Source organism: Oncorhynchus mykiss, chromosome 3 (genome assembly GCF_057628025.1).
Source record: "Oncorhynchus mykiss isolate SJ-2025 chromosome 3, ASM5762802v1, whole genome shotgun sequence".
NCBI lineage: Eukaryota > Metazoa > Chordata > Actinopteri > Salmoniformes > Salmonidae > Oncorhynchus > Oncorhynchus mykiss.
This window is the reverse complement of record NC_143024.1, coordinates 86,491,165-86,504,488: the sequence shown is the minus strand read 5'-3', so window position 1 is coordinate 86,504,488 and position 13,324 is coordinate 86,491,165. Positions and strand designations below refer to the sequence as shown.

Here is a 13,324-nt window from a genome sequence, read left to right as displayed (position 1 = left end):
GGTGTTCTAAAACTTTGGACCGGTAGTGTAAATAAATGCCGTATAGCCTCATAACATGGTTAAAACAATAATCTTCATATCATGGATGGTCAGTCCTTGCATTAATAGCTCTGTCTATTAATCCGAGTGGTCACATTTCTCCAGGCCCATCCCTCAGCGTTTTACCAAAACAGATTTGTTGACTTGCCCTTTAAACAGCCGCATATTATCAAGATATCAGCGTCCCCAACGAAAAGGTAAACAGGCCTATAGCAAATGCAGCATATGGCATACATTTTTTCACATGTAAATAGCACTTTTCAGTAGTGCTCAAAGCATGCCATTCCATGAGCGCAGCATTTATTTATCAACTCGAACCAATGAGCCCAATCAGTCCTCCATGACAACAAAATCATAAACAACAGAGTAGGGCTGGCTAATAAATCCTTAGTTTTGGGGTCATTCTCAGGTAAAACTTCTAACTAATCTATACTTCCATATTTCCAAGTCCTATTCTTGAAGATCTAGGGGTATAACATTTATTGGAATGACTGGCATTCTGATAGACTTTGGTTTTTAATGTAAAGATATAATTGAATCGTATCGTTATATGTAGTAGACAGCGATGGGTTAGAAGAGGCCTACATAACCAACCCATGAATGAAAATATAACATCCATATATGGCCAGCCATGTGAACTTTAACCCTGATTTATCCTGCAATAGATGTCATTCAATTGGTAAACATACATTTTGTCTTCTTCTAATGCCTCTTAAGGGGAAATTAATCTAAAAGTAACTGAATGTAATCAGATTACATGACTGCGTTTGGGTAATCCAAAAGGTTAGTTACCGATTACAATTTTGGACAGGTAACTAGTAACTAACTTATTACATTGATAAAGTAACCTACCAAACCATACTTGCTAGCCATTAACTTCTCTCAGAGCCGTTAACACAACGACATACTGCTGCAGCCCTTAGTTGTACTACAGGATTCACAGACAGGAGGCCATCTATCCACTGCAACACTGTCTCCCAAACCAGGTCAACTGTGGTCTAATGATCTATACTAAAACAAGTGGTTTCAATAAGTAAGCACTATATAAAAGCGTATGGAATAACAGAAAGGAACAATTCCATCTAATTAATAGCTCAGATTTACAGAGCTAGTAATCAATAGGTCTCTGTGTAACACGCCGTCTTCCCAGAGAGTACAGACTTGGATCAATAATAATCAGCGTGATCGGAGGAGCAGCTCTGAAACAGCTCCAGTTTCTAGGCCTATAGAATGTAGAGAAACAGCTGAGACAGGAGCTGCAGAGAGAAAAGACCTTCAGGGCAGAGTCTTATTCAACACACAGAGGTTTAACGTTTTTTACACACGTGCTAAAAGGAAAACAAGAGCCCGCAGGAATTCACTATGAAATAAAATGCTTTTACCTGCCGAGGAAGTACCAGGACTGTCCAGAGTTGGGGTCTGCTTCTAGTGACTTCTGCAGACACTGGATGGCATAGCTGTCCTTGGAGCCTGGGTCCCCTAACAGCTCCACTGTGTGATGCATCCAGCCTGGAGGAGACCAGGGGAGTTAGCAGGGTGAAGGATCCAACAACCACCACTGCTCGTCTGGGTCCAGGGCTAGCCCTCTGCTAGCTGGTCAACAGAACCACTGCTCGTCTGGGTCCCGGGCTAGCCTTCTGCTAGCTGGTCAACAGAACCACTGCTAGTCTGGGTCCAGGGCTAGCCTTCTGCTAGCTGGTCAACAGAACCACTGCTAGTCTGGGTCCAGGGCTAGCCTTCTGCTAGCTGGTCAACAGAACCACTGCTAGTCTGGGTCCAGGGCTAGCCTTCTGCTAGCTGGTCAACAGAACCACTGCTAGTCTGGGTCCAGGGCTAGCCTTCTGCTAGCTGGTCAACAGAACCACTGCTAGTCTGGGTCCAGGGCTAGCCTTCTGCTAGCTGGTCAACAGAACCACTACACTTTACTGTCTCTAATAGTAAGTCAACACAACTGATCCTGCAGGTACTTCTGCTAGTCCATTACCAGGTCTAGTACTACACTAATATACACAACATATTAAAACTACACTAGACTGTCAGTCACAGAGGGGAACACTGCTGTCTGCCTGGTGTGTAAAAGCACCAGTCTCATAAAAAGGACCAAAAGGCTCATCTATCTAGAGCTTTCTGAAGAAGAGGGAGGAGAAAGAGGGAGGGAGGGAAGGAGAGCGGGGGATTCGTCGTCCATACACACATCAGCCGTGTCTTCAAAGGTCTAAACAACTCACCCCTGGGGTCGCTCCCACCTCTCTCGCTCTCTCTCTCTACACACACCTCCCGGAGGATGGGCACACACACAGACACAAACACATCTCCCCATCGCTCCACACAACAGCTGTGGCGAGCCTTGCTGGAAGGCCACCACCAAATAACATTTTATCGGTCACACACATATTTATCAGATGTTATTGCTGGTGTAGCGAAACGCTTGTGTTCCCTAGTAAGGTGGCTGGCAGGGCAGAAAAAGAGACCCGAGGGAACATCCCAAACTGGGGGAAGACGGCAAGAAACAAGACAAGAGCTGTCTGTGTTCAGAGAGGACTACGTCGGGGAAGGTATGTGTGTATAGCGTGGGGGTTGGGGTACAGACACTAACACCTCCATAATGAGCAGTTGCATGAGTCCGGCCAGGGCAGAGAGAGACTGGAGGTTTGGGAGAGACTTGGGAAACGTGTGATGGGAGCAGGGAAGAGGTGGGGATCTGGGAATACTGTCCAGTTGGGAATATGGTAAACAACAAGGAGCACAACTTCTCCCACAATGCAATCCTGTGTCATCAGCCTTATACACCTGGTACATAGTAGTACCTTCAGCAACAAATGGTGCGGTTTGAGGACATGTGGAAGAAATGTATTAGGGTGCTGGAGAAGGGGCTAGTGGAGATGGGGCTAGTGGAGATGGGGCTAGTGGAGATGGGGCTAGTGGAGATGGGGCTAGTGGAGATGGGGCTAGTGGAGATGGGGCTAGTGGAGATGGGGCTAGTGGAGATGGGGCTAGTGGAGATGGGGCTAGTGGAGATGGGGCTAGTGGAGATGGGGCTAGTGGAGATGGGGCTAGTGGAGATGGGGCTAGTGGAGATGGGGCTAGTGGAGATGGGGCTAGTGGAGATGGGGCTAGTGGAGATGGGGCTAGTGGAGATGGGGCTAGTGGAGATGGGGCTAGTGGAGATGGGCAGGTGTGATGCAGTAATGTTTGTATGTTTTGTATTGTTTATAAAAATAAAATACAAAGTACTAGAGAGGCATAAATGTGGTAAAGTAACTTGACGACTAAAAACACCACACACTCGTCCTACAGACACTGCTCTAGAAAGTTAAACACTTTGTACATAACATGTAAAAGACTGCACTTTTTAAATAGAACCTTCAAGAACAAACTAGGATACATATTCAACAAGACTCAAAAGAAAAATATAGGTTCATGTTATCAAAAGGACAAGTGACATATTGCTTGTAACAAGTGGGCCCAAATGCATCGTCTTCGATGCCGTAGTACATAGGAGAGAGGAAAGAGGACTTACCTAGTTGCTGCAGTGTAGCAGCCTTCACCTGCGCAGGAAGATTCTCTGTCTGGAGTAAATTCTCATACGCTTCTTTTGCTGCTCTGAATTTCTTCTGCAGAATGACAGTGGGGGAGAGAGAGGGGGAGGAAAAGAGAGAGAGGAAGGATGTTTAAGCCAGATCAAAGAGTCAGTGTGTTGTATGGTCTCACTGGTCAGACACAGAAGTTTGGACACCTCAGACCACCCCCAGATACACTACAGGCTAAAAGTATGTGGACACCCCTTCAAATGAGTGGATTCGGCTATTTCAGCCACACCCGTTGCTGACAGGTTTATGAAATCGAGCACACGGCCATGCCATCTCCATAGACAAACAGTGGCAGTAGAATAGCCTTACCCAAGAGCTCAGTGACTTTCAATGGAGCAACATAGGATACCACCTTTCCAACAAGTCAGTTCGTCAAATTTCTGCCCTGCTAGAGCTGCCCCGGTCAACTGTAAGTACTGTTATTGTGAAGTGGGAACGTCTAGGAGCAACAACGGCTCAGCCACTAACTGGTAGACCATACAAGCCCACAGAATGGGACCGCCGAGTGCAAAAGTGTTTTTGCATTCCAGTTGAACATTTACCTGCTCTGTCACAGTCTAATCATTAAAAACATTGAAGAAACATCGAAGACTACACGTGTAAAATGTCATGCCATTTGAATTTTAGCAATATGACTGGCCGTTCATCCAAGCGCCACCACGCTGTCGCTAGTCACAACTTCTGGAGCAGTACATGAGTTTATAACCCTTCACACAGCACACGTCAGCTGTTCAGAGCAAAATCAAGTCCCCATCAATCTACTTGCTGAGCTTATTTTAGAAAAAGTAATTTACAAAAGTAAACCTTTAATAGTGAACATAAGATATGCTAGCTATGGTTGATAGTCTGTAAAAAGAACGCTAGAAAGATACCTACTGTAGCATTGATACACAGTGAGGCAGGGTTTAACTTGACCACACCCCCTGAGTAGGGTACACAATAGCCATAGGCCGGACTTGAACCCGATCTAACATCTCTGGAGACCTGAAAATAGCTGTGTAGCGATTCTACCCATCCAACCTGACAGCTTGACAGGATCTGCAGAGAGGAATGGGAGAAACTCCTCAAATTCAGGTGTGCCAAGCTTGTAGCGTCATACCCAAGAAAACTCCAGGCTGTAATCGATGCCAAAGGTGCTTCAACAAAGTACTGAGTAAAGGGTCTGAATACTTATGTAAATGTGATTTAGTTTAAAAAATAATAAATAAAAAAAAGAATAGACATCAAGAATGTCTAAAAACCTGTTTTTGATTTGCCATGAGTTATTTTGTGCAGATTGAGGAGGGAAATCAAACTATTTCATCCATTTTAGAATAAGGCTGTAAACAAAAAAGTTGAGGGATCTGAATACTTTCCGAATGCCACGCGGTGGTGTAAAGGTTATTTACTAATGGTATGCCAAATAGTCGGACAAAACTGGCAATTTACTGTATACGACTATGATGTTATTCTTTTTTTTTGTAAGAATCATCTGAAACTAATACATCTTCGGGTGCCAGCACACATCTTTCTCATGTCAATCAGTCATGTGGCCGTCTGTAAAGAGAAGGACTGCAAGTTGGAGGACACACGCACCCGCACCCTGCCTAAAATCTGCAGCTGTTGAAATGGGCACGTAGTTATTTTGCCAACATCTACTTAAGCATATTAAAAAACTTTTGTTGTTTTCATTCACAAGTATTATTCCATCCCATTATCAACTGTCAATTTATGGATAAGAGTAAGGCCATGTGGGCAAACCCATACTATTTACTGTGCTCTGATTTTTAAACAGCAAGCTTGACTTGTTTCTAAAAGTTGTCGGACTGACTGAATACCATAAATCATACAACCTAGTTATATGTCCATGGTATCGCATCCAGACAAGTACTCTAAAGATCTTGTTTGCATTTCTCGATATGAAGTCCATCTGGACTTGCCAGAAAGTGACATTGAAGTGAGTGACTTGTCAGTAGCCTACCGTATTGTCTCGGTAAGAGAGCTGTTCATTTGGCTCCCTAATTTGCATACTGGTAGGCTTTTTGGCAATTATCTGCAGATAAATTATGAAAACATTCAATAAATATGGTGGATTCTCCTCACTGCTAGAACAATAGGCAGGCTAGTGGAGAGAGGCTCACTGTGGTCCAATATGGGATAATGGCGCAGGAGGGAATAGAAGCCATTTTTGTGGGGTCCACCAATCTGCTCTGTCAAAGGTTGTAGCCTGGCCTACTGTCCATCTTTGGAGTTTTAATATCTTTTCTTTTGTCCTGACCAATTGAACCATTTTGTGTATTTTCGGCGCTGATAGTAACTATTTTTTTTACATAATGTTTCTGCCATCCTATGACTGAAAAGAGCTTCTGGACATCAGAACAGTTATCACTAACCTCCATTTGGACAATAACTTTTACTTCAATGAGTTGGAGGAGAAGGACATTGATTATCGCAGACCAGGCACAAAACACTGACACTCAAAGGAGAAGACGTCGCTACAGAGACCCCGAGCGGGATAACTAACGAGACAATGTCGGAGCGTGGATAAAACGCCTCTACAGTTCTATTAGCAAACAGGCAATCACTGGAGAGTAAACTGGATCAGCTCCATTCGAATCCATCCTATCAACGTGATCTGAAGAGCTGTAATATCCTAGGTTTCGCTGGGTCGTGGCTGAACAAGGACAAGTTAAATAAAAATCTAGCTGGTTTTCTATACATCAGCAGAACAGAACGGCTGAATCGGGGAAGCTCAGAGTCAGTGTGTCTCTTTGTTAACAACAGCTGGTGCACCATCTATAATATTGAGGAAGTATCGAGGTTCTGCTCGCCTGAGGTAGAATACCTCATGATAAGCTGTAGACCTCACTATCTAGAAAGAGAGTTTATCTATATTGTTTGTAGCTGGTTTACCACCAAAAACTGATGCTGGCACTAATGCGACACTCAATGAGATGTATAGGGCCATAAGAAAACAAGAAAATGCTCACCCAGAGGCGCCCCTAGTGGACGGTGACTTTAATGCAGGAAAACTGAAATCCGCTTTACCCAATTTCTACCAACATGTCACCTGTCCAACTAGATGCGAAAAAAACTCTAGATCACCTTTACTGGCACAATCAATCAGACGCATTGAAAGCTCTCCTTCACCCTCCATTTGGCAAATCTGACCATAACTCTATCCTCCTGATTCCTGCTTACAAGCAAAAACTCAAACAGGAAGAAGCAGACTGAAATATGTTCCGGGATTGATTCGATGGCATTGAGGAGTTTATCACATCAGTCACCGGCTTCATTAACTTCTTCGATATAGGGGGCGCTCTTTTAATTTTTGGATGAAAAACGTTCCCGTTTTAAAAACAAGATATTTTGGCACGAAAAGATGCTCGACTATGCATATAATTGACAGCTTTGGAAAGAAAACACTCTGACGTTTCCAAAACTGCAAAGATATTGTCTGCCATTGAGTGCCACAGAACTGATGTTACAGAAAAAACCCAGATAAAAATACAATCAGGAAGTGCCGCATTTTTTGAAACCGCCTCATGGCAATGACTCCTTATATGGCTGTGGAGGACCTAGGAGTCAGCTTACCTTTTCCACGTTTTCCCCAAGGTGTCTGTAGGCATATCATTGGAAGATTTAACTACATTTACCAGGTGGTCGCTTGGTGTCCTCCGTTTATTGCGTAATCTCCAGCTGCAGTATTTTTCCGTTTGACTTTGATGAGAAACCGACTGCCAGGAATGATTTTTCATCGAATAGAATTGTGAAAAACACCTTGAGGATTGATTCTAAACCACGTTTGCCATGTTTCTATCAATATTATGGAGCTAATTTGGAAAAAAGTTTGGCGTTGTAAGTGACTGCATTTTCGTTTTTTTTCCCTAGCCAAACGTGATGAACAAAACGGAGCTATTTCTCTTACACAAATAATCTTTTTGGAATGAACATGAGCAAATTAACATTTGCTATCTAACAGAGTCTCGTCATTGAAAACATCCGAAGTTCTTCAAAGGTAAATGATTTTATTTGAATGCTTTTCTTGTTTTTGTGAAAATGTTGCCTGCTGAATGCTAGGCTTAATGCTATGCTAGGCTATCAATACTCTTACACAAATGCTTGTGTAGCTTTGGTTAACCTTTCTGATCTCCTCATCCCGGATCCGGGATCGTGAATACAGACTCAAGCTCATTACCATAACGCAACGTTAACTATTCATGAAAATCGCAAATGAAATGAAATAAATATGCTGGCTCTCAAGCTTAGCCTTTTGTTAACAACACTGTCATCTCAGATTTTCAAAATATGCTTCTCAACCATTGCAAAACAAGCATTTGTGTAACAGTATTGATGGCTAACGTAGCATTTAGCATTAGCATTCAGCTGGCAACATTTACACAAAAAAACAGAAAAGCATTCAAATAAAATCATTTACCTTTGAAGAACTTCAGATGTTTTCAATGAGGAGACTCTCAGATAGCAAATGTTCAGTTTTTCCTGCAAGATTATTTGTTTAGGACAAATCGCTCCGTTTTCTGCGTCACGTTTAGCTATGAAAAAACCCCTGTATCCAGGATTGTCTAAATCTATCAGCAAGCTCATTAGCATAACACAACGTTAACTATTCATGAAAATCGCAAATGAAATGAAATAAATATGCCATCTCTCAAGCTTAGCCTTTTGTAAACAACACTGTCATCTCAGATTTTCAAAATATGCTTCTCAACCATAGGAAAACAATCATTTGTGTAAAAGTAGCTAGCTAGCGTTAGCATTTAGCGTTAGCATTTAGCGTTAGCATTAGCGTAGCATCCAGCACGCAACATGTCAACAAAAACATAAAAGCCTTCAAATAAAATCATTTACCTTTGAAGAACTTCTGATGTTTTCAATGAGGATACTCTCAGTTAGATAGCAGATGCTCAGTTTTTCCAAAAAGATTCTTTGTGTATTAGAAATAGCTCCGTTTTATACATCACATTTGGCTACCAAAAAAAATCTGAAAATTCAGTCCTCAAAACGCGAACTTTTTTCCAAATTAACTCCATAATATCGACTGAAAACATGGCAAACGTTGTTTAGAATCAATCATCAAGGTGTTTTTCACATATCTCTTCATTGATACATCGTTCTTGGACACATGGTTTCTCCCCTATATCAAATGGAAAAGTACGAGCAGCTGGCAATTGCGCACCGAATTCCACGCAGGACACCAGGCGGACACTTGGAAAATGTAGTCTCTTATGGTCAATCTTCCAATGATATGCCTACAAATACGTCACAATGCTGCTAAGACCTTGGGCGAACGACAGAAAGTGTAGGCTCATTCCTTGCGCAATCACAGCCATATAAGGAGACAATGGAAAACAGAGCTTCAGAAATTCTGCTAATTCCTGGTTGATGCATCATCTTGGTTTCGCCTGTAGAATGAGTTCTGGGGCACTTACAGACAAAATCTTTGCAGATTCTGAAACTTCAGAGTGTTTTCTTTCCAAAACTGTCAAGAATATGCATAGTCGAGCATCTTTTTGTGACAAAATATCGCGCTTAAAACGGGAACGTTTTTTATCCAAAAATGAAATAGCGCCCCTAGAGATCTAACAGGTTAAAGCATATTTTGAACATCTGAGATGACAGTGTTGTTAACAAAAGGCTAAGCTTGTGTTTCAATATATTTATTTCATTTCATTTGCGATTTTCATGAATAGGAAACGTTATGATAATGAGCTTGAGGCTATGATTACGCACCCGGATACGGGATTGCTCGACGCTAGAGGTTAATAAGTGCATTAATGACGTTGTCCCCACAGTGATTACAGGCAACATCCACACTGAGCTAAACATAATGTTTGATTTTTGATATATATATATATATATATATATATATATGATATAGATATATATATATATAGTAACCTTTATTTAACTAGGCAAGTCAGTTAAGAACAAATTCTTATTTACAGTGACGGTCTACCCCGGACGACGCTGGGCCAATTGTGTGCCGCCCTATGGGACTCCCAATCACGGCCGGATGTGATACAGCCTAGATTCAAACCAGGGACTGTAGTGACACACCTTGCATTGAGATGCAGTGCCTTAAACCGCTGTGGCACTCGGAAGTCCTAAAGGCTAGAGCTGCTGCTTTCAATAAGCGGGACACTGATGTGGCAGGGCTTGCAAACTATCATGGATTACAAAGGGAAACACAGCCACAAGTTGTCCGGTGATGCGAGCCTACAAGACGAGCTAAATACCTTCTATGTGCGCTTCTAGGCAAGCAACATTGAACTATGCACCAGCTGTTCCGGATGACTGTGTGATCAAACGCTCTGTAGCCGAAGACCTTTAAACAGTTTAACATTCACAAGGCCGCAGGGGTTACCAGGACTCGTACTCGGAGCATTCGCTGACCAGCTGGCAAGTATCTACAATTACATTTTCTACCTCTCCCTGACCCAGTCTGATATATCTACATATTTTAAGCACACCACCATAGTCCCTGTCTTCAAGAATGCCAAGGTAACCTGTCGAAATGACTATCGCCCTGTAGCGCTCACATCTGTAGCCATGACATGCTTTGAAAGGCTGATAATGGCTCACATCTACTACACCATCATCCCAGACACACAACAACTTGCTTACTGCCCCAACAATACCCTTTCTATACTCTTTCTCAACTGGACGAAAGGAACACCTATGTGAGAATGCTGTTCATTGGCTGCAGCTCAGTGATCAACTCCATTGTGCCCTCCAAGCTCATTACTAAGCTAAGGACCCTGGGGGGGGGGGGGGGAACACCTCTCTCTGCAACTGAATCCTGAACTTCCTAAAGCCCCCTCCCCCCAGGTTGGTGACGGTAGGCAACAACACATCCTCCACGCTGACTCTTAACAAGGGGGCCCCTCAGGGGTGCGTGCTTAGTCCCCTCCTGTACACCCACAAATGCATGGGCGCGCACGACTCCAACACCGTCATTAAGTTTGGAGACGACACAACGGTAGTAGGTCTGAGGACGATGAGGGAGCATACAGGGAAGTCAGAGACCTGGCAGTGTGGTGTCAGGACAACAACCTCTACCGCAACATCAATTGAATATATTTTAAATTCAGGCTGTGAAACACAGAGATGTCAAACTCATTCCATGGAGGGTCTAGTGTCTGCGGGTTTTAGTTTTTTTCCTTTCAATTAAGACAGACAACTAGGTGAGAGGAGTACCTTACTAATTAGTGACCTCATTTCATCAATCAAGAACAAGGGAGGAGCAAAAACCCAAGGACACTTTTGTTGTAACAGACAGAGTCAAGGGGAGAGAATACTTTCTGAAGGCACTGTCTATGTACCTCAATTACCTTGTACACCTGCACATCGACTTGATACCCCGTGTATATAGCCAAGTTATCATTACTCATTATTTATTTAATTCTTGTTATAATTTTTCTATTTATTTCTTGTGTTCAAATGTTTCTATAATGTATGTTTCTTTGTTGGGAAGTGCTCGTAAGCATTTCACCGTTGTTTACAAAGCATGTGACAAAAAATGTGATTGGATTTTGATTTGAAAATTTGATATAGATTGAATTGTTTTTAAAGGGAACACCTGCTTCATACCTGTATTGCAGAAAGCTGAGAAAGTGCCTCTTAAAAAGGAAGCGTGAAGCCTGTGGAAGTCAGCAGTAGAAATAATGTTTGTCTGGGGTTTTATATCATAATGTACAACAGTTAATGAAACTAACACTGTAAAAGTGTGACATTATTTAAAATGCAGTGTTATTTCCTGATAGTTGCTGGTTGAAAATACAATCTAGCATTAGAATGCACCAGAGGCCACCAAAATACAGCTTGGTCGGGGGACCTGGCTGGCTACTTTTTCTATTTGGCTAGCTACTCCATGTGATTGTGGGAAAAAGTGTGTGTATTATCCCACCTTCAGTGCTGTCCGCCCTGTCTCCCTGTAGCGCTGTCTTAGGCATCTCACAGTACGAGCATTGCAATTTGTTGTCCTGGCCACATCTGCATTCCTCATGCCTCCTTGCAGCATGCCTAAGGCACGTTCACACAGATGAGCAGGGACCCTGGGCATTTTTCTTGTGGTGTTTTCCCAGCGTCAGTAGAAAGGCCTCTTTAGTGTCCTAAGTTTTCATAACTGTGACCTTAATTGCCTACCGTCTATAAGCTGTTCTTGTCTTAACGACCGTTCCACGGGTACATGTTCATTAAAAAACCTGTTTAGGATGCTGCGAATTTTCGCAGCTTTTTGTTTAAAATCGCGCAAAATTTCAGCGTCCTGCTACTGATGGCAGGAATATAGTATATGCATATGATTAGTATGTGTGGATAGAAAACACTCTGAAGTCTCTAAAACTGGTTAAATCATGTCTAACAGAACGTGTTTAGGAGTAAAAATCCAGAGGAAAACTGTTCACAAAAAACAAAAAATATCCATCTACCAGTCTATGTATTGTCTATGGCAAGGGAAAATAGATAGAGACCCATTTACAATGCCTACAGCTTCCAAACGATGTCGCCAGTACTGGCATTTTATTGGTAGTTTATCCTTGGTGTGATGACGAATAGGCACTTCCTGTCTTGGGGTCCACCGAAGGAAGTCATGAAAGGAAAATATGGACGATGATTTCAAGGCTTGCTGCTATCGAATACAGATCGCCCCGTGATCAATTTTATCGATTATTAACGTTTATTAATACCTAAAGTTGGTTTACAAAAGTAGTTTGAAGTGTTTTGTAAAAGTTTATAGGCAACTTTTTGTAATTTTAAACAATGACGTTGCGTTTTGTAAAGGTGCTTTTTCCTGGATCAGACGGGCTTCATAAATGGACATTTTGAATAAACTTTGACGGATTTAAATCGGGAAAAAGACCCAATAGTGATGTTTATGGGACATATAGGAGTGCCAACAAAGAAGCTCGTCAAAGGTAATGAATGTTTTATATTTTATTTCTGTGTTTTGTGTAGCGCCGGCTACCCTAATTCTTTTGTTTGCGTCTCGTTCAGGTATTTCGGGGGGGTGCATGCTATCAGATAATAGCTTCTCATGCTTTCGCCGAAAAGCATTTTACAAATCTGACATGTTGGCTAGATTCACAACGAGTGTAGCTTTAATTGAGTACCCTGCATGTGTGTTTTAATGAAAGTTTTAATGAAGTTTTATCGAGTACTACTGAAACTACTGAAATTTCCGCTGATTTTGGTCCCTGTACAGGGACCGCAGCCATAACAGGCATGGCAATTTATTGTCCTGGCCACATCTGCAGTACTCATGCCTCCTTGCAGCATGCCTAAGGCACGTTCACACAGACGAGCAGGGACCCTGGGCATTTTTCTTTTGGTGTTTTTCCAGAGTCAGTAGAAAGGCCTCTTTAGTGTCCTAAGTTTTCATAACTGTGACCTTAATTGCCTACCGTCTATAAGCTGTTCTTGTCTTAACGACCGTTCCACGGGTTCATTAATTGTTTATGGTTTTATTGAACAAGCATGGGAAAGTGTTTAAACCCTTTACAATGAAAATCTGTGAAGTTTTTGGGATTTTTACAAATTATATTTGAAAGACAGGGTCCTGAAAAAGGGACTTTCTTTTTTTGGCTGAGTTTATATGTATTGCGATTCGAAATTCCAAACATATTGTTCACCATGTCTGCTGCAGAGGGACAACAGCCACAAGGCTGATTAAAACTAGTCCTACTGACTGTACATCT

At 42.3% G+C, this 13,324-nt stretch overlaps 1 protein-coding gene across 9 annotated transcripts in view; it reads right to left on the bottom strand.

Moving 5' to 3' along the window:
• The window catches only part of LOC110504760 (lysine-specific demethylase 6A), a 90,734-nt gene that overhangs the window by 39,831 nt on the left and 37,579 nt on the right, over positions 1 to 13,324 (bottom strand). For 7 of the 9 annotated variants that reach the window (XR_016494860.1, XM_036975180.2, XM_036975182.2 and 4 more), the window contains 2 exons: positions 3,560 to 3,653; positions 1,422 to 1,548 (listed from right to left, as the gene is read on the bottom strand). Coding sequence is in view for 5 of the 9 variants with exons in the window: in XM_036975180.2 (XP_036831075.2) it covers positions 1,422 to 1,548; positions 3,560 to 3,653 (221 nt within the window). In the remaining 4 variants the exon portion in view is untranslated. The remainder of the gene's footprint in view (positions 1 to 1,421; positions 1,549 to 3,559; positions 3,654 to 13,324) is intronic. The other 2 variants (XM_090230385.1, XM_090230386.1) reach the window with 1 other exon arrangement.